The sequence below is a fragment of the Melospiza melodia genome, chromosome 26, assembly GCF_035770615.1.
Source record: "Melospiza melodia melodia isolate bMelMel2 chromosome 26, bMelMel2.pri, whole genome shotgun sequence".
Lineage (NCBI taxonomy): Eukaryota > Metazoa > Chordata > Aves > Passeriformes > Passerellidae > Melospiza > Melospiza melodia.
Window position 1 is genome coordinate 5458700 of NC_086219.1, and position 20280 is coordinate 5478979.

A 20280-nucleotide genomic window follows, 5' to 3' on the forward strand; every position below is an offset into this window, starting at 1 on the left:
TCACCATCCCTGGGAGCGTTTGAGGAAAGCCTGGATGTGGCACTTAGTGCCACGGTCTGGGTGACAAGGCGGCGTTGGGTCATCAGTGATCTCCAAGGTGTTTTCCACCCTGGGGTTTTGGGGTTCTGGGTGCTGACCTGCCCCGTGCCCCCCCAGGCACGCCGTCCCCCTGCGAGCCCAACGAGTTCAAGTGTGCCAACGGGCACTGCGCCCTCAAGCTGTGGCGCTGCGACGGCGAGAACGACTGCGGCGACGGCTCCGACGAGAGCGACTGCCGTGAGTGCGGGGGCTCGGGGACACCGTGGGGACACCGTGGGGACACGGCTGACACCGCGTGTCACCCTCTGCAGCCACCAAGGCGCCCGGTGCAGCCTGTGGGCCGGCGGAGTTCCGGTGTGTGTCCAGCGGGACCTGCATCCGAGCCAGCTACCAGTGCGACAGGGAGCCCGACTGCCCCGACCGCAGCGACGAGGTTGGATGTGGTGAGTGACACCAGAGGGGACATGGGGACCACGGCTGGGCTGGGGATGATGTGCCAGGGATGCTGTGGCACCAGGATGGGGACACTGCCCGGGGGCCTCGTGCCACTGCAGAGGGCTGGGGACATTGCGTCATGGTGTCAGGCTGGTGGCACTGTGTTTAGGGACATTGTGCCATGGCACTGGGCTGGGGACTCTATGCCCAAGCCAGTGCCACAGGACCGTACTGGGGACACTGTGTTTGGTGGTGCCCGTGGTGGTGACAATGACTGGGTAGCAGTGGTGGCAGTGTCCCTGTCCCCCGGTGTGGGTGGTGCCCGTGGCAGTGACAGTGACAGGCAGTGGCAGTGTCCCTGTCCCCCAGTGGTGGCGGTGGCGGTGACAGTGACTGACTGGGTGCCAGTGGCAGTGTCCCTGTCCCCCGGTGGTGGCAGTGGCAGTGACAATGACTGACTGGGTGCCAGTGGCAGTGTCCCTGTCCCCCGGGCGGTGACAATGACAGACTGGGCGGCAGTGGCAGTGTCCCTGTCCCCCGGTGGTGGCAGTGGCAGTGACAATGACTGACTGGGTGGCGGTGGCAGTGTCCCTGTCCCCCGGTGGTGCCCGTGGCGGTGACAATGACTGACTGGGTGGCGGTGGCAGTGTCCCTGTCCCCCGTGGTGCCCGTGGCGGTGACAATGACAGACTGGGTGGCGGTGGCAGTGTCCCTGTCCCCCGGGCGGTGACAGTGACTGACTGGGCGGCGGTGGCAGTGCCCCCACAGGTGGTGACGCTGCCGCGGGAGTCGGTGAGGGCGGTGCCAGGCCAGACCGTCACCTTCACCTGTGTGGCCACCGGTGTCCCCACCCCCATCGTCACCTGGCGCCTGAACTGGGGACACACCCCCAGCAGCCACAGGTGGGCGGGGCCGGGGGCGGGGCCTAAGGGGTGCCTGTTGCTGATTGGAGGAGGGGGCGTGGCTTGTCATGGGAGGAACTTGTGATTGGCTGCGGTCTGTGAAGGGAGGAGCTTCTCTTTGGGGTGGGGTCTGTGTGGGTGGGGTTTGTTTGGGGGCTGAGGTGCTGGGGCCAGCCTGGGGGCGGGGCTCCTGTGCAGGGCGTGGTCTGAGTGGGCGGGGTTTGGCAAATGAGCGTGGTAATTATTGTGTGGGCGGGGCTTTTGAGGTGGGAGGAGCTTGAGATTGGGGCAGGGTCGGGGTGTAATCCGGTCATGCGGTGGGAATAGGCTGCTGGGCTTGGGCTGGGCATGGGGGTACTGGGTGTGCAGGGCACTGGGTGCCAGGTATGCAGGGCACTGGGTGTACTGGGTGTGTGGGGCACTGGGTATGCAGGGCACTGGGTATGTGGGGCACTGGGTGTGCGGGGCACTGGGTGTAATGGGTGTGTGGGGCACTGGGTATGCAGGGCACTGGGTGTACTGGGTGTGTGGGGCACCAGATGTGCCCAGTATCAGGTGGTGTGGGTGTGCAGGGCACTGGGTGTACTGGGTGTGTGGGGCACCAGATGTGCCCAGTATCAGGTAGTGTGGGTGTGCAGGGCACTGGGTGTGTGGGGCACCAGATGTGCCCAATATCAGGTGGTGTGGGTATACAGGGCACTGGGTGTGCAGGGCACCGGTTGTGCCCAGTATCAGGTGGTGTGGGTGTGCAGGGCACTGGGTGTACTGGGTTTGTGGGGCCCTGGGTGTGCAGGGCACTGGGTGTCCAGGCTATTGGGTATACTGGGTGTGCAGAGCTCCAGCTGTGCCAGGTGCTGCGTGTGCCGGGCACAGGGTGTGTGTGGCTCCTGGCTGTGCCGGGCTCCGCTTGTGCCAGGCTCTGGGTACCAAACGTGCCCCACAGGGTGTCGATCGTGAGCGAGGCTGGGCAGGGCACCCTGACAATCCGGGACGTGAAGGAGGCCGATCAAGGCGCCTACACCTGTGAGGCCATCAACACCCTGGGCATGGTGTTTGGCATCCCTGACAGCATCCTCACCGTCACCCGCCCCGGTGAGCCACCCCTCCCTGCTCCGTGCCACCAACCCCACCGTGGCACTGTCACCATCACCCGCTGTCTCATCTCCCACAGGGCCGTGTCCCGAGGGCCACTTCCAGGTGACAGGGACATCCCGCTGCCTGCCTTGCTTCTGCTTCGGTGTCACCACCTCCTGCCGTGCCACCACCCGGCACCGCCACCGCCTCCACCTGCGCTTCAACCGCCCCGACGACTTCAAGGGTGAGCTGTGGGGACAGGGGACAGGGGCTGGGCAAGGACGAGGGACGCAGCAGGGGCTGAGCGTTTTCCTTGCAGGTGTCAACGTGACGGTGCCAGCAGCGCCATCCGCACCGGTGCTCTCAGCCACCCAGCTCCACGTGGATGTGGGCGCTGAGGAATTCCAGCTGCTGGACCTGTCTCGCCGCTTCCTGGCGCTGGACGCCTTCTGGGCACTGCCAGAGCCCTTCCTTGGGGACAAGGTGATGCCGGGGCAGGGGCAGGGCTGGGCACACCGGTGGCACGGCCGCTGACAGCCCGCTGTGCTGGCAGGTGGACGCCTACGGGGGAGCGCTCAGCTACGGGGTGCGGTACCGGCTGGGCCGGGGGCCCCCCGAGCCCACCGCCCACCCCGACGTGCTGCTGCGGGGCCACGGGCGGCAGCTGCGGGCACGGGCTGGGGACACCCAGCCTGACGTCCTCAACCGGCGGCACGTGCCCCTCACCGAGGTGGGTGTGAGAAGGGGTGGTGGTGGGGAGGTGGTGTGGGTGGTGATGGGTGAGTGATGATGATGGTGGTGCTGATGGGTGGGTGATGCTGGGGTTGGGTGGGTGATGATGAGGGTGGGTGATGATGCTGGGGATGGGTGAGTGATGATGAGGATGGGTGGGTGATGATGGTGGTGGTGATGAATGAGCAATGGTGATGGTGGTGACGCAGAGAGGGGGTGGGTGACACTGGTTTTACTGGTGGGTGGCTGAATCCAGGCATGGGAAGGAGATAGTGATGAAGGGTGGGTGGTACTGGTGGCAAGTGGGTGATGCTGGTGGTGGTGACGGTGGTGATGAAGATAAAGGGTGGGTGGTGCTGGTTTTACTGGTGGGTGGATGAATCCAGGGAGAGGAAGGAGATATTGATGAAGAGTGGGTGATGCTGGTGGCGAGTGAGTGATGCTGGTAGCAGTGATGTTGATGATGGGCACTGATGCCGGTGGTGGCAGGTGGGTGATGCCAGCATTACCATCACCCTGCTGTGACACTGCTGTCACCGTCCTGTCAGGACCACTGGGAGGACGAGCAGGGTGCCCCTGTGAGCCGGGAGCTGCTGCTGCTGGTGCTGCAGGGGCTGGAGGGCATCTTCATCCGGGCGGTGTATGACGGGCGCATGGCCAGCGTGGGGCTCAGCGACGTGGCCATGGACATCACCAGCACTGCAGACACCAGCCTGGGGCCGGCTGGGGACGTCGAGGAGTGCAGGTGAGCACTGGCAGCACGGTCAGGGGCTCAGTGGCACTGCTGCTGTGATGCCACTGTCACACTGCTCTGTCCCCAGGTGCCCCGTGGGCTACACGGGGCTGTCGTGCCAGCGCTGTGCCGCCCGTTTTGAGCGGGTGACAAGGGGACCCTACCTGGGGACCTGCTCTGGCTGTGGCTGCCACGGCCACTCCAGCACCTGTGACCCCGTTTTTGGGCACTGCTTGGTAAGGATGAGGGGTTGATGAGGTGACAGGGACACAGCACAGGATCACCACTCCCCTCTGACCTGTGTCCCCCTCCCAGAACTGCCAGCACAACACGGAGGGTCCCCAGTGTGAGAAGTGCAAGCCTGGCTTCTTCGGCGATGCCACCAAGGGCACAGCCACCGCTTGTCACCCTTGTCCCTGTCCCTACACGGAGCCATCTCGCAGGTGGGTGCCGACCCCAGGGACCTGCCCCTGATGTCCCCGCCGTGGTGTCACCATCATTGTCACCCACAGGTTCTCGGAGTCCTGCTTTTTGGACACAGATGGCCAGGCCACCTGCGATGCCTGCGCCCCTGGATATGCCGGTCGCCGTTGTGAGAGGTGGGTTGGGGGTCCCTCCCCATGACCCCCCACCCGACACCCCCAGCCATCACCCACCCATCACCCACCTATCACCCCACCCATCCACAGGTGCGCCCCAGGCTACGAGGGAGACCCCATCCAGCCAGGTGGCAAGTGCACCCCGATCGGTGAGTGGAGGGTGCTGGTTGGGGGTTCCCTGCACCCTTGGGTGCCCCCCACCCTCACCCTCGCTGCCTGCAGGCCAGGAGCTCGTCAAGTGTGATGCCCGCGGGGGCCAGGACGAGGCGGGTGGCACTTGTCGCTGCAAGGTGAGGGCAGGGGGCTGGGGGACGGTGGGGCAATATTGGTGGGGACAATGAGGGGGAAAACAGGGGGCTGGGTGTTGCCATCCCCCACTGCACCAGCCTGGTCGCAGGTACCCAGTCCCTGCCCTAGCAGCCATCTTAACTCTACCCCATGGCACCCAGATTCCCTGAGGCAACCAGTCCTGTTCTCCCATGGTAGTGAGTCCCACCCCTATGGTGCCCAGTCCAATCCCTGTGGTGCCCAGTCCAATCCACCCAGCACCAATCCCATCCCCTGCCCCATGGCACCCAGCCCAACTTCCCCAGAAGGACCCTCTCGAATCCCCCATAACACCCAGTCCGATCCCTGGGGCACCCAGTCCGATCCCTGGGGCACCCAGTCCAATCCCCCCAGCACCAATGACAATGGCAACCCCCCCATGGCACCCAGTCCATCCCCCGTGTGACCCACTCCAATCCCCCGTAACACCCAGCGTGACCCCCATGGCACCCAGTCTGCTCCCTGGGGTACCCCATCCCACCCCCTGCCATGCCATGTTGTACCAGTCCCACCCATTTCCCTGCTCACCCGTGCCCACCCTGTGTCCCCAGCCCAACGTCCGTGGCCGCCTCTGTGACTCCTGTGCCGCTGGCACCTTCCACCTGAGCGCTGCCAACCCCGCGGGCTGCCTGCCCTGCTTCTGCATGGGGCTGTCCCGCTCCTGCGCCAGCTCCGCCTGGCACCGACACCAGGTACCCACGGGACAGGCCGGGACAGGCTGGGCCATCCTGGGCCATGGCCTGCCAGGTCTTGTCATTGTCTCGATGTGCCATTCCATGCCATGGCATGTCTTGTCATTGTCTTGATGTGCCATGCCATGCCATGGCGTGTCTTGTCATTATCTTGATGTGCCATTCCATGCCATGGAGTGTCTTGTCATTGTCTTGATGTGCCATGCCATGCCATGCCATGCCATGCCATGCCATGCCATGCCATGCCATGCCATGCCATGCCATGCCATGCCTTGTCATTGTCTCTGCGTGCCATTCCCTGCCATGGTGTGTCTTGTCATTGTCTCGATGTGCCATTCCATGCCATGGCGTGTCTTGTCATTGTCTTGATGTTCCATGCCAGGCTATCCTAAGCCTTGTCATTGTCTTGACACATCATTCCATGTATGCCATGTCTTGTCATTGTCTTGATGTGCCATGCCATGCCATGCCATGCCATGCCATGCCATGCCATGCCATGCCTTGTCATTGTCTCTACGTGCTATTCTATGGCATGGCGTGTCTTGTCATTGTCTTGATGTGCCATTTCATGCATGCCCTGCCTTGTCATTGTCTCAATGTGCCATTCCATGCCATGGTGTGTCTTGTCATTATCTTGATGTTCCATGCCATGCCATCCCATGCCTTGTCATTGTCATTGTCTTGATGTGCCATTTCATGTATGCCATGTCTTGTCATTGTCTTGACGTTCTATGCCATGCCATGCCATGCCATGCCATGCCATGCCATGCCATGCCATGCCATGCCATGCCATGCCATGCCATGCCTTGTCATTGTCCTAACATTCCATGCCATGGCATGCCATGCCTTGTCATTGTCTTGATGTACCATGCCATAGTAGTGCCATGCCATGTTGTGCCATGTTGTGCCATGTCTTGCCATGTCTTGCTGTGTTGTGCAGTGGCGTGCCATTATACGTTGCGCCATGCCATGCGGTGCCATGGCCATGCCATGCCCACCACAATCCCTTTGCCAGGTGCTGCTCAGCTCTGAGGACTCGGCCCCGCTGCCCCTGGCCAACCTGTCGGGGTCGCGGCTGGCGGGGGCAGTGCCACACTTCGTGTCCCCGCGGGAGCTGCGCTTCGACGCCTTCCGAGAGCTGCCACGGGGCGCTCACTACTGGGTGCTGCCCGCGCCCTTCACCGGGGACAAGGTGACACAGCCGCTCTGGGGACACCTCTGTGCCTCTCCGTGTCCCCACCGTGCAGCTCAGGGAGCGGGTGGCCCCGAGCCATGCTGAGTGTCCCCACAGGTGACAGCGTACGGCGGGGAGCTGCGCTACACGGTGACACACCGGGCCCCAGCTGGCGCTCCTCTGCCCTCTCGGCACCCTGATGTGCTGCTCCAGGGCAATGGCATCCTCCTGGAGCACTTCTCCAGTGCCACCCCCCCGGCTGGTGTCCCCACCACTGTCACTGTGCCCGTCCGTGAGGTGAGAGGGTCCCTGTGTGACACCCACAGAGGGGTCATGGACGGGTGCTGGGGATGGGTGGTCTGGGGGCCCCAGGGTCAGACTGGCTGCCATGGGGAGGTCACCCTGGATGCCCCAGGGTGCAGTGGGGGATGGCAGCCCCCATGTCACCCTGGTGTGTGGCACAGGCCGCCTGGCGCCGCGCAGATGGGCACGATGCCACCCGCGAGCACCTCCTGATGGCCCTGGCCGACGTGGACCTGTTCATGATCCGGGCATCCTACTCAGAGCAGCCAGAGGAGAGCAGGTGAGCTCCTGGTGGGGACAGGAGGGGACACAGCAGGGTGGCAGGGCAGTGCTGACAGCACATCCCCTCTGGCCCTGCAGACTGGCCGATGTCACCCTGGACGTGGCAGTGCCACACGCCACCGGCCGCCCGCCCGCGCTGGAGGTGGAGGATTGCGCCTGCCCCCCTGGGTACCGCGGGGCCTCGTGCCAGGTGAGACCCTCGGGTCCCCTCACTGCCACCGCGGGGATGCTGAGCCGTGTCCCACCCCCTGCCACTGTCCCCTCTAGGACTGTGACACCGGCTACACCCGCAGCAGCGCCGGGCTCTACCTGGGCACCTGCGAGCCGTGCCAGTGCCACGGCCATGCCAGCGAGTGCCACCCTGACACCGGCGTCTGCCAGGTCAGCTGGGGACACCCAGGGGACTGCCCAGGAGCTCCCATGGCAGGGACACCGGTGCCATCACCCCCTTTCTTTACAGGGCTGCCGGGACCACACGGAGGGTCCCCAGTGTGACAAGTGCCAGCCTGGCTACTATGGTGATGCCACCCGCGGTGACTGCCAGCCCTGTCCTTGCTATGGACCCCACGGGGACACCCAGTAGGTGCCATTCCCTGGTCTGTCCCATCCCTGAGGACACTGCCTGGGTGTCACTTGTCCCTTTGTCCCCTCCACAGGGTGACAAAGATCTGCTTTGAGGACACGGACGGGCAGCCCACGTGCAGTGCCTGTGCCCCAGGGCACAGCGGGCGCCTCTGCGAGAGGTGACAGGGACACTGGGCTGGGGCACGGGGTGTTTTTGGGGTCACTGCTCCTCTCACTGCCTCATTTGGGTTTGTCCCCCCATAGGTGCTTGCCCGGGTACGTGGGGGACCCGCTGCGGGGAGAGCCGTGCCGAGGTGAGTGTCACAGGGCAGGACAAAGTGGTGGCACTGTGGTGGCACTAAGAGGGGTTGCGGCTGACCGTGTGTCACCCCTCAGTGCCAGGTGTCCCCGGTGCACAATGCCAGTGCGACCCACGAGGCAGCACCGGCGAGGGCTGCGACGCCAACGGGCAGTGTCACTGCAAGGTGAGCCTTGTGCGTGTGTCCCCAACCCCGGGCAGGGTGACAGGGCAATGTCACCGCGCTGCCTTCCCCCGCAGGCCAACGTGGAAGGTCCCCAGTGTGCCACGTGCCGTCCCCACCACTTCCACCTGAGCGGGGATGAGCCAGCGGGGTGCCTGCCCTGCTTCTGCATGGGCATCGTTCAGCACTGCGCCAGCACTGCCTACGCCCGCGGCACTGTGAGTGAACCCTCCTGTCCCCACGCGTCCCCAGGGCGTCCCCACCTGTCCCTCACCCCTCTCACCCCTCGATCCCGCAGATCCGGACGTCCTTTGCCGCGGGGGATGCGCAGGGGTTCGCCCTGGTGAACCGCCAGCGCAGCACCCGCGTGGACGGCGGCTTTGGGGTGCAGCCGGGGCACCCCCAGCCCCACCTGAGCTACGAGCGCTTCGGGGAGCTGCCCCCTGACTCCTACTACTGGCAGCTGCCACCTCCCTACCAGGGGGACAAGGTAATAGGGTGACCCTGGGAGGACAGGGGTGCCCATGGGAGCCATGGGAATGCCCCACAGGGGCTGCACCCCATCCCCATGGGCACCCCGGGCACTGTCAGGGAAGAGGTTGGGCACAGCCTCCTTGTCTCTGACCTTCTCCTTTTTTTTCTTCCTTTTCCCCTTTCCCTTCCCTTTTTCCTATTTTTACCTTGTCTTTTTCCCCTTTGCCCCTTCTGTTTTCCCTTTTCCCATTTTCTCCTAATTTTTGCCTTTTTCATCCCTACCCTGTGCCATCCCCTGTCCCCATCATCATCCCCGTTCTATTCTTTCTCCTCTTTCCCCATCCCCTCCCCTCCCCCATCCTCTTCCCTTCCTCATCCCTACCCTCTCTCTTTCCCTTTTCCCCTTCCACTTTCCCCATCTCTTTTCCTTCTCCTCTTCCTCATCCCTATTTCATCTCATCACCTTCCCCATCCCCATCCCTGTCTCCATCATGCCCATTCTCTTCCCTTTGCCCATCCCATCCCATCCCATCCCATCCCATCCCATCCCATCCCATCCCATCCCATCCCATCCCATCCCATTCCATCCCAATATCCCATCCCATTCTCTTCCCTTTGCCCATCCCATCCCATAATCCCACCCCATTATCCCATCCCATCCCATTCCATCCCAATATCCCATCCCACAATCCCATTATCCCATCCCATTTTCCCATACTATTTTGTCTCATCCCATCCCCCCATCCTATCTTGTCTCATCCCATCCCTTAATCCCACCCCATTATCCCATCCCATCCTACCCCATAATCCCATCCCATTTTCCCATCTCATTTTCCCATCCCATCCCATTATCCCATCCCATTTTCCCACACTATCTTGTCTCATCCCATCCCCCCATCCTATCTTGTCTCATCCCATCCCATAATCCCACCCCATTATCCCATCCCATCCCATCCCATCCCATCCCATCCCATCCCATCCCATCCCATCCCATCCCATCCCATCCCATCCCATCCCATCCTACCCCATAATCCCATCCCATTTTCCCATCTCATTATCCCATCCCATCCCATCATCACATCCCATTATCCCATCCCATTATTCCATCCCATTATCCTACAATCCCATAATCTATAATCCCACTATCCCACTACCCCGTTATCCCGTTATCCCTGTGTTCCCAGGTGGGCTCCTACGGCGGTCGGCTGCGCTACACCCTGACCTTCACCCCGGGGGGACAGGGAGCGCCCCTGCCCGACGCCGACGTGCAGATCACAGTAAGGGGATGCTGGCTGGGGTGGCACAGGGGCACACCGGGTGACACCAGCACCCCCTGACCCCCTTGTCCCCATTGTCCCCCTTGTCCACAGGGCAATGACATCACGCTGGTGGCCTACCAGCCTGACCTGTCCCCGCGGACCCCCCAGGCCTTCGAGATCATTTTTCGGGAGGTAGGAGGTGCTGGGCAGCCTTTGTCCCCAATGTCCCCCTTTGCCACAGCGTGTCCCCTGCTCACCCCCTGTTCCTGCAGCAATACTGGCAGCGGCCAGACGGGCAGCCAGCAACACGGGAGCACCTGCTGATGGCACTGGCTGACCTGGATGAGATCCTGATCCGAGCCACCTACTCCACGAGCACGGCCGCGGCCGCCATCGCCGACGTGGCCATGGACACGGCCGTGCCCCCCCAGCCCGGCCTGCCCCCCGCCCCCGAGGTGGAGGAATGTCGCTGTCCCCCCGGGTACCACGGGCTGTCCTGCCAGGTAAGCCCAGCCCAGCCTCCCCAGTGTCACCCCGACACCCCCATCACCTCCCTACCCTCCTCCCCAGTGTCACCCCGACACCTCCATCACCTCCCTACCCTCCTCCCCAGTGTCACCCCGACACCCCCATCACCTCCCTACCCTCCTCCCCAGTGTCACCCCAACACCCCCATCACCTCCCTACCCTCCTCCCCAGTGTCACCCCAACACCCCCATCACCTCCCTACCCTCCTCCCCAGTGTCACCCCGACACCCCCATGACCTCCCTACCCTCCTCCCCACTATCTCCTCATCATCCCCCAGCAGCCCAGGGTGACCCTCCATCACCACCATCACTCCTTTCATCACTGTCCCCATCATCAACCCCAGCATTCCCCGATCATGGCCGGTATCACCCTCCATCCCCCCCATCCCTCCATCATCCCCCATCATCGCACCCCATCATCATCCCTCCACCCTCTCATCCCCCATCAAACCCACCATCACCCCACCAGCCTCACCCCTGTGACCCCTCCATTCTCCCCACAGTATCATCCCCTCATCACCTTCCATCACCCTCCATCATCCCTCCATCATTGCACCATCATCATCACCAGCAATCCCATCATTGCCCACCAGCCCCCAGCATCCCCCCAGCACCCCCTATCACTCTCCCATCACCCCCCATATCACACCACATCATCACCCCCCATGACTCCACATCATCCCCAGCATCAACCCTACATACTCCCACCCAGCACCACCCCCAGCACCCTCCATCAACCCCCCCACCCAGCCCACCCATCATCATCCATCTGCCCCCAGACCCCCCATCACCTCAGTATCACCCCCATCAGCCCCATCATCCCTCAATTCTCCCTTCAGCAGGGAGGATTTATCCCATCATTCTCCATCATCCCATCAGCCTCCCATCATCACCATCCTCCCCCCAGCATTGCTGCCATCACCCCCATCACTCTTCATCACCCCCAGCACCCCCACCATCATCCATCTGTCCCCCCAGCCCCCTCCCAGCCCTGCCCAGCCCCGTGCCCAGGCTGTGGGGGTGCCAGCTCTGTCCCTCCTGCAGGACTGTGCCCCCGGGTACACGCGCACGGGCGGGGGGCTCTACCTGGGCCACTGCGAGCTGTGCGAGTGCAACGGCCACTCCGAGAGCTGCCACCCCGAGAGCGGCGCCTGCTCCGTAAGTCCCCACACCCCAAACCTCCTGGGGGGAGCTGTGGTGTTGGCCCAGTCCTGACACCCCCGATCTGTGCCCCCACTGTCCCCCAGGGATGCTTGCACAACACGGCAGGGGACTTCTGTGACCAGTGCGCCCCCGGCTTCTACGGGGATGCCACCGCCGGGACCCCCGAGGACTGCCAGCCCTGCGCCTGTCCCCTCCCGTACCCCGAGAACCAGTGGGTGCCTGCACGGGGCTGGGGGAGCTGGGTGCCAGGGAAGGGAACTGCCCTCACCTTGGTCTGTCCCCGCAGGTTTTCCAGGACCTGTGAGAGCCTGGGCGGCGGCGGGTACCGCTGCACCGCCTGCGAGCCGGGCTACACCGGGCAGTACTGCGAGCGGTGAGGCTGCTGGCACCCCAAAACCTGCCCCACAAACCCACCCCGTGGGCTCACCCCCAAACCCCATCCCAATATACCCCTCACCAGAACCAACCCCAATATACCCCTCCAAAAACCTACTCCATGGGATCACCCCGATATACCCACCCCAAAACCCCATCCCAATATACCCATTGCCAGAACCAACCCCAATATACCCCTCCAAAAACCTACTCCATGGGATCACCCCCATATACCCACCCCAAACCCCCATCCCAATATACCCCTCACCAGAACCAACCCCAATATACCCCTCCAAAAACCACCCCATGGGATCACCCCCATATACCCACCCCAAAAACCCATCCCAATATACCCCTCGCCAGAACCAACACCAATATACCTTCCAAAAACCCACTTCATGGGCTCACCCCCATATACCCACTCTGCTCTACCTGCCCTGATGTGTTCACCCCCATATATCCACCCCAAAACCTCACTCTGATTGAGTCACCCTTATATACCTATCCCCAAAGCCCACCTTCATTGGCTCACCCTCACATACCCTGATGGGCTCACTCCCATTTATCCACCCACACGTTCCCACCCCAATGCACTCCTACTGTACCCACCCAATGTGCTCACCCCTACGAGCTCACCCCAATACATGCATCCTAAAGAACTTCTGTGTACTCACCCCGACATATGCACCCCAATTTATGCACCCCAATATACTCACCCTGACAGCCTTCCCCTTACAGACCCACCCCAAAGTGCTCCCCAATATACCCATCCTAATACACCCACCCCAATGTTCTCCTGCTTCACCTTCCTGATGTACTCACCCTTATGAGCTCACCCCAGATTTTTGCCTGACATAAGCACCCCAATACACAGCGCACCTACCCTGATGGCCTCACCCCAGTGGAGATATCCCAAAGTGCCCACCCTTATACCCACCTTGATGCACCACCACCCTGCTATACCCATCTTGATGTGCTCACCATGATGTGCTCACCCAAAATGCTCATCCCCATACACACCCCAAAGCACCCACCCCACCTTGAAGGCCTCACCCCAGTGGAGACACCCCAAGGTGCCCACTCTCATACCCACCTTGACACAGTCACCACCCCGCTATTCTCATCCTATGTGCTCACCGTGACGTGCTCATCCCGATATACCCACCCTGCATACCCCAAAATGCTCATCCCCAAAGCACCCATGCCAGCCCACCCACCCCATCTTGATGGCCTCACCCCAGTGGAGACACCCCAAAGTGTCCACCCTTATACCCGCCTTGACACAGTCACCACCCCACTATTCTCATCCTGATGTACTCACCTTGATGTGCTCACCCCAATATACCCACCCAAAATGCTCACCCCGATATACCCACCCAAAATGCTCATCCCCATACACATACAAAAGCACCCATCCCAGCCCACCCACCCCACCTTGATGGCCTCACCCAAGTGGAGATACCCCAAAGTACCCACCCTCATACCCACCTTGACACAGTCACCCACTATTCTCATCCTGATGTACTCACCTGGACGTGCTCATCCCATTATACCCACCGTGTGTACCCCAAAATGCCCATCCCCATACACACCCCAAAGCACCCACCCTGCCAGGCTCCCTCAAACCCCCATTGTTGCCCGCAGCTGCGCCCCCGGTTACACGGGTGACCCCACGGTGCGGGGCCAGGGCTGTGTCCCCGCGGGGCCGCCCCCGGCGCTGGCCGTGCGCGTTCACCCCCAGCGCACGGCGGTGCCGCAGGGCAGCGCTGTCACCCTGCGCTGCCACGCCGCCGGGGACCCGCCGCTCTACTACCACTGGGTGCGAGAGGACGGGCGGCCCCTGCCCGAGGGCGCCCAGAGCCGCCACCAAGGTACTGGGTGGCTCCCGGGGTGGGGGGACATCGGGGTGTCCCCAAGGTGTGGGGTGTCACCTGCGTGTCCCCCCAGGTGAGGAGCTGCACTTCCCCAGCATCCAGCCCTCTGAAGCCGGCGTCTATGTCTGCTCCTGCCGCAACCTCCGGCACAGCAACGCCAGCCGCGCCGAGGTCATTGTCACAGGTAGGTCGTTGTCACCGAGAGGGGGGGACATGCACGGAGGGGAGGCAGGAGCGGGGCTCACCTCTCTGTATGGGCGCAGAGACCCCCGACAAGCCCATCACCGTCACCGTGGAGGAGAAGCGGGTGCAGCGGGTGCAGCCCGGCGCCGATGTCACCTTCGTCTGCACCGCCAAGAGCAAGGTGAGGGGAAGGGGGCACAGCATGGCAGGGGGGCTGCAGGGCACCCCTGGGTGTGTGCAGGGATATTCAGGGTGTGGAGACGCCCCTGGGTGTCCGCCTGGTCCTACAGAGCAAAAGGACACCCAAGAATGTACTCATGGGGACATCCAGAGCACAGGAACCACTGTGCCCATATGGGCCTCCCAAGCCCTCTTGGATCCTTATGTAGCTCCATGGGACATCCTCTTCCCTTTGCCCATCCCATCCCATTATCCCATCCCACCCCATCCCATCCTCTTCCCTTTGCCTATCCCATCCCATTATCACATCCCATCCCATCCCATCCCATCCCATCCCATCCTCTTCCCTTTGCCCATCCCATTATCCCATCCCATCCCATCCCATCCTCTTCCCTTTGCCTATCCCATCCCATTATCCCATCCCAGGTGCCACCCGTCCCACAGCTGGGCGTGTGCCCTGCCATGTGCCCATCCCAGCAGCTTCAGACCTCCCCATCTTTGCCCCCCAGTCTCCTGCCTACACCCTGGTGTGGACACGGCAGAACCACGGCACGCTGCCGGCGGGCGCCGTGGACTTCAACGGGATCCTGACGCTGCGCAACGTGCGGCCCCAGGACGCCGGGGTCTACGTCTGCACCGGCTCCAACATGCTGGACATGGACCAGGGCACCGCCACGCTCTACGTGCAGGGTGAGCGCCCACACTGTGCCTCACCCCGTGCCCGTGGGGTGATGGGCAGCACCAGGGTGATGGGCGCACACAGTGCCAAGGCAAGGTGTGGTGGTCGCACTTGGCCCCCAGGTGCTGGGTTTGATGGGCACGCTTGCTGTTTGGAGGTTGATGCCCAGATGCCAGGGTGATGGACACAGTCAATGCCTGGATACCAGGCTGATGGGTTTGCTTGGTGCCCAGTCCTTCAGGTGATGGGCACACTCACCACCCTGGCTCTGTGGTGATGGTTCCCAGATGCTGGGGTGATGGGGACATTGAATGCCCAGACACTGGAGTGGTGGGCACACTTGGCGCCCAGACACTGGGGCAATGGGCAGGTTTGGTGCCTAGATGCCAAGGTGATGGGTAGATTTGGTGCCTGCATGCCAGGATGGTGGGCAGGTTTGAGGCCTGGACTCCAGGGTGATGGTCACACTCCCCTGAGACCCACTCCCTCCTGCAGCTGCCTCAAAGACTCAGATGTTCTATGGACCCGTTGAGTTCATGGAGGGGCACAGACCGGGTAAGTCGCCAGGGGACAGTTCCTGGGGGTCCGCATGCTCCCTCACCCACTGCATGCCAGGGCTCCACGTGCACCCTGCTGCTGGCTGTGCCACGCCGCCCCGCTTCCAACCGCCTGGGGACAGCACTGGGGGGCCTGGCCAGCCCTAAGCTCCCAACCCGGATCTCACCGCAGCTGGCACCGCCAGCGCTCCCACCGCCACCGTGGAGCCAGCCCAGCTGAGTGTGGCACCGGGGCAGCCGGCCGAGTTCCGCTGCGTGGGCACCGGCAGCCCCCAGCCCAGCCTTGAGTGGCTCGGTAGGTGCCCGCTGGGGACGGGGGGACACCGGGAGCGGGTGGGGGGACGCAGCGAGCAGGGGTGATGGCAGCCCGTGTCCCTGCAGGTGCGCTGCCACCACAGGCCGTGGTTCAGGGCGGGACGCTGCGGTTCCCGGCGGTGGAACCCGCCAATGCCGGGCAGTACGAGTGCCGGGCACGGAGCAGCGCCGGGCAGCACACGGCACGCGCCTTCCTCCACGTGCAAGGTGAGCGGCATCACCATCGCCCCTTTTATCCCCGTTATCTTCATCATCAGTCACCCCACTGTCCCCATCATCCCTGTCATCTCTGTCATCCTTGTCACCCCATTGTCCCCTGGTCACCCCCATCCCCATCACTTCCATCATCTCCATTACCCCAATCATTCCCATCACTGCTGTCATATGCATCACCCCTGTTGTCCCCATTGGCCCTGTCACCCCTCTTGCTCCCATCATCACCCACCATCTGTATCATCCCCATCATCCCCATTGTCCATCTACATTGTCTCCATGGCGTGCGTCATTCCTGTCATCCTCATCATCCCCATAACCCTCATCTCCCATTGTCCATCCCCACCATCCCATCATCTCATCACCCCATCATGACCACCATTGTCTGTGTCACCTCCCATTCACACCCTTCATTGTCCCCACCACCCCTGTTGCTCTCATTGTCCCCACTGTTCTCTTCTTCCCCTTCATCCCCCATTGTCCCCTCATCTCCATCATCCCTCATCATTCCGTTGTTCCCATCACCCTTATCATCTTCATCATCTCCATCATCTGTGTCCACCCCATTGCCCCCATTGCCCCCAACACTCCCATCACTCCCATAGTCTCTGTCATCACCATGATTCCACTGTTCCCATCACCCTTATCATCGTCATCATCTCCACCATCTCCATCACTCTCATTGCCCCCTATCGCCTCCATCATCCCCCGGTGCCCTTCACCCTCACCGCCTGCATCACTCATGTCACCCCCATTGTCCCCATCCCGCCACTGCCCCCAGCACCTCCCTGATCCCCCTCCCCACAGGAGCAGGCACCCCACAGGTGCAGGTGAGCCCGGAGCGGACGGAGGTGCAGGAGGGCTCCACAGTGCGGCTCTACTGCCGGGTCTCGGGGACCCCCACTGCCACCATCACCTGGGAGAAGCAGGGGGGCACTCTGCCGCCGCAGGTGAGCGGGGTGCTGCCACCCGTGGGTGCTCCAGGGGGTGTGGGTGCACCACAGGTGCCACTGACACCCACCCTCGTGCCACAGTCCCGCGCTGAGCACGGTGACATCGCCACGCTCGTCATCCCTGCTGTGACACTGGCTGATGGTGGCATCTACCTCTGCGTGGGCACCAGCGCTGCTGGCACGGCCCATGCTGCTATTGAGGTGGCTGTGGTGCCAGGTGAGGAGGGTGAGGGACACCAATGGTGTTTGGGGATGGTTTTCGGGGGCTACAACCCACCCTTGTTGCCCCTTTTGCTCCCCACAGGGGCGGCACCGCCTGTCCGCATCGAGTCCTCGTCCCCATCCGTCACCGAGGGACAGACCCTGGACCTGGACTGTGTGGTGGCAGGACCCAGCTCTGCCACCATGTCGTGGTACAAGCGTGGTGGCTCCCTGCCCGCTGGCCACCAGGTAGGGCACAGCAGGGTGGGCAGCACCCCAAACACTGCCCTGTCCCCTGCTGTGTGACACCAAAGCGTGATGTCCCCAACTGCAGGTTTCAGGGTCCCGGCTCCGTGTCCCCCACGTCACTGCAGCTGATTCAGGGGAGTACGTGTGCCGGGCCAGCTTGGGGACCGCTGTCCGGGAGGCATCTGTCATTGTCACTGTCGTGGCTGCGTCAGGCGCATCCTATGGTGAGACTGGGCTCAGCAGCACTGCAGGGAGCTGCTGGTTCCCAACAGACGGTCACAGCTCTGTCCTCCCCTGCAGGACCACCTGCTTCAGGTGTCCCTGTCCGGATCGAGGCATCCTCATCCACCGTGGCCGAGGGACAGACCCTGGACCTCAACTGCATTGTGGCCGGGCAGGGACAGGCCACTGTCACCTGGTACAAGCGCGGGGGGTCCCTCCCAGCCAAGCACCAGGTAGGGGACACAGAGGGTGATGATGTGAAGGGTGGCTGGGGTTGATGCAAGCCCTGTGCAAGCCCAGGTGTCTCTGGTGACCTCTGTGTCACCTCCCCACAGGTGTCTGGCTCCCGGCTGCGGCTGCTGCAGGTGACAGCGGCCGACTCGGGCGAGTACGTGTGCCGGGTGACCAGCGGGGCCACCAGCAAGGAGAGCGCGGTCATGGTGACCATCCAGCCCAGCAGTGCCAGCGCCTACTGTGAGTGGGGACAGGGGGTGGCAGTGCCAGCGGGAGGTCCTCATGTGTCACAGCACTGAGCCATGGCTCAGGTGTCCATACTGGTGAGGTCCTCATTGGTGTCACCTTCCTGTCTCCATCCCCAGCCCCGGGCAACACGACCCCTCTGCGCATCGACTCTCCATCCTCTGCCGTGGTCGAGGGACAGACCCTGGACCTCAACTGTGTCATTGCCAGCCCTGCACAGGCCACTGTCACCTGGTACAAGCGTGGGGGAACCCTCCCAGCCAAGCACCAGGTAGGGGACACGGAAAGGGGATGTCACCAAAGGGGGTGGGTGCAGTTGACCAACAGCTCTGGGCAAGCCGAGGTGGCCCATACAAATCCTGTTGGCCCATGCAAGGCCAGCTGGCCCTGGGCAAGCCTAGGTGACCTGTGTGAATGCAGATGGTCCTATGGAAACCCAGGTGGCCCCTATAAGGCCAAGTGACTCCATACAAGACCAGGAAACCCCATGCAAGTCCTGGTGGTCCATGAAAAGTTAGGTGACCTATGGAAGCCCAAGTAGCTCATGCAAGTCCAAGTAGCCCATGAAAGGTTCAGTGTCCCCATTCAAGCCCTGGTGGTCTCATTCAAGCCCACGTGGCCCCATGGAAGCCCAAGTGTCCCCTGTGACCGCCATGTCCCCTCCCCACAGGTGTCTGGCTCCCGGCTGCGGCTGCTGCAGGTGACAGCGGCCGACTCGGGCGAGTACGTGTGCCGGGTGACCACTGGGGCCACCAGCAAGGAAACCTCCATCATGGTGACCATCCAGCCCAGCAGTGCCAGTGCCTACTGTGAGTGGGGACAGGGAGCACGGGAGGTTACCCACGGGGGTGTGACACCGCTCCCAGTGTCCCTGGGAGGGTCACACACGTGGTGGTGGTCACGGTCTCTAACCCACCTCCTGTCCCCAGCCCCAGGCAGCACGACCCCACTGCGCATTGAGTCGTCATCCCTGTCATCCCCTGTGACTGAGGGACAGACCCTGGACCTCAACTGTGTCATTGCCAGCCCTGCACAGGCCACTGTCACCTGGTACAAGCGTGGGGGAACCCTCCCAGCCAAGCACCAGGTAGGGGACACGGAAAGGGGATGTCACCAAGTGGGGAAGATTGGGATGACATACAGCTCTGGGCAAGCCAAGGTGGCCCATCCAAGTCCTGGGGACCCCATCCAAGTCCTGATGACCCCATGCAAGGTTGGCTGGTCCAGGGCAGGCCCAGACGGCCCCATGGCTATGGAAGCCTGAGTGACCCCATGAAAGACCAAGGGACACCAAGGAAGCCCAAATGACCCCATATAAGCCCAGGTGGCCCGTGCAAGCCCAAAGTGGCCCTGTGCAATCCCAGATGACCCCTTGCCAGAGCTGATGGCCCCTGTGTCCCCTCCCCACAGGTGTCTGGCTCCCGGCTGCGGCTGCTGCAGGTGACAGCAGCTGACTCGGGTGAGTACGTGTGCCGGGTGACCAGCGGGACCGCCACCAAGGAGATCTCCATCATGGTGACCATCCAGCCCAGCAGTGCCAGCACCTACCGTGAGTGGGGACAGGAGGAGGTGACTGAGGACTGGGGGGCAGTGCTGCAGTCCTTGAGGTGACCCTGCTGTCTCTGTGTCCAGCTGTTGGTGTCACCCCTCCGGTGCGCATCGAGTCCTCGTCCTCCTCCGTGGCCGAGGGACAGACCCTGGACCTCAACTGCATCGTGGCCGGGCAGGGACAGGCCACTGTCACCTGGTACAAGCGCGGGGGAGCCCTCCCAGCCAAGCACCAGGTAGGGGACGCTGAGGAGCATTTTGGGGTGGAAAAGGGATTTTTGGTGGTGTTGAGGGGTTGATGTGCCCGTTCTCACGTGTGTCACCCCTCCAGGTGTCGGGCACCCGCCTGCGCATCCCCCAGGTGACAGCAGCTGATTCAGGGGAGTACGTGTGCCGGGTGACATCAGGCGGTGCCACACATGAGACGTCCCTTATTGTCACCATCCAGACTGGAGCTGGCTCCTCTTACGGTACTGGGATGGGTGAGG

General features: G+C 62.6%; 1 protein-coding gene across 3 annotated transcripts in view; it reads left to right on the top strand.

Annotated features, from left to right (window-relative positions):
• Positions 1 to 20280, top strand: part of HSPG2 (heparan sulfate proteoglycan 2) — a 49976-nt gene that overhangs the window by 13310 nt on the left and 16386 nt on the right. Inside the window, exons 9-58 of one of the 3 annotated variants that reach the window (XM_063177186.1) lie at positions 157 to 276; positions 351 to 482; positions 1232 to 1376; positions 2320 to 2468; positions 2548 to 2694; positions 2770 to 2933; positions 3004 to 3180; positions 3731 to 3927; positions 4004 to 4151; positions 4231 to 4358; positions 4428 to 4514; positions 4605 to 4663; positions 4737 to 4804; positions 5393 to 5533; positions 6549 to 6725; positions 6825 to 7004; positions 7172 to 7290; positions 7371 to 7482; positions 7560 to 7673; positions 7753 to 7871; positions 7949 to 8035; positions 8121 to 8170; positions 8253 to 8341; positions 8416 to 8556; positions 8637 to 8828; positions 9997 to 10089; positions 10183 to 10263; positions 10344 to 10574; positions 11644 to 11757; positions 11847 to 11974; positions 12050 to 12136; positions 13783 to 14009; positions 14086 to 14196; positions 14276 to 14376; positions 14885 to 15065; positions 15550 to 15609; positions 15784 to 15906; positions 15993 to 16133; positions 16947 to 17089; positions 17174 to 17309; positions 17397 to 17542; positions 17628 to 17766; positions 17843 to 17997; positions 18100 to 18238; positions 18364 to 18515; positions 18915 to 19053; positions 19174 to 19331; positions 19655 to 19793; positions 19877 to 20028; positions 20124 to 20262. In XM_063177186.1, the coding sequence (XP_063033256.1) occupies positions 157 to 276; positions 351 to 482; positions 1232 to 1376; positions 2320 to 2468; positions 2548 to 2694; positions 2770 to 2933; positions 3004 to 3180; positions 3731 to 3927; positions 4004 to 4151; positions 4231 to 4358; positions 4428 to 4514; positions 4605 to 4663; positions 4737 to 4804; positions 5393 to 5533; positions 6549 to 6725; positions 6825 to 7004; positions 7172 to 7290; positions 7371 to 7482; positions 7560 to 7673; positions 7753 to 7871; positions 7949 to 8035; positions 8121 to 8170; positions 8253 to 8341; positions 8416 to 8556; positions 8637 to 8828; positions 9997 to 10089; positions 10183 to 10263; positions 10344 to 10574; positions 11644 to 11757; positions 11847 to 11974; positions 12050 to 12136; positions 13783 to 14009; positions 14086 to 14196; positions 14276 to 14376; positions 14885 to 15065; positions 15550 to 15609; positions 15784 to 15906; positions 15993 to 16133; positions 16947 to 17089; positions 17174 to 17309; positions 17397 to 17542; positions 17628 to 17766; positions 17843 to 17997; positions 18100 to 18238; positions 18364 to 18515; positions 18915 to 19053; positions 19174 to 19331; positions 19655 to 19793; positions 19877 to 20028; positions 20124 to 20262 (6657 nt within the window). The remainder of the gene's footprint in view (positions 1 to 156; positions 277 to 350; positions 483 to 1231; positions 1377 to 2319; positions 2469 to 2547; positions 2695 to 2769; positions 2934 to 3003; positions 3181 to 3730; positions 3928 to 4003; positions 4152 to 4230; positions 4359 to 4427; positions 4515 to 4604; positions 4664 to 4736; positions 4805 to 5392; positions 5534 to 6548; positions 6726 to 6824; positions 7005 to 7171; positions 7291 to 7370; positions 7483 to 7559; positions 7674 to 7752; positions 7872 to 7948; positions 8036 to 8120; positions 8171 to 8252; positions 8342 to 8415; positions 8557 to 8636; positions 8829 to 9996; positions 10090 to 10182; positions 10264 to 10343; positions 10575 to 11643; positions 11758 to 11846; positions 11975 to 12049; positions 12137 to 13782; positions 14010 to 14085; positions 14197 to 14275; positions 14377 to 14884; positions 15066 to 15549; positions 15610 to 15783; positions 15907 to 15992; positions 16134 to 16946; positions 17090 to 17173; positions 17310 to 17396; positions 17543 to 17627; positions 17767 to 17842; positions 17998 to 18099; positions 18239 to 18363; positions 18516 to 18914; positions 19054 to 19173; positions 19332 to 19654; positions 19794 to 19876; positions 20029 to 20123; positions 20263 to 20280) is intronic. The other 2 variants (XM_063177189.1, XM_063177187.1) reach the window with 2 other exon arrangements.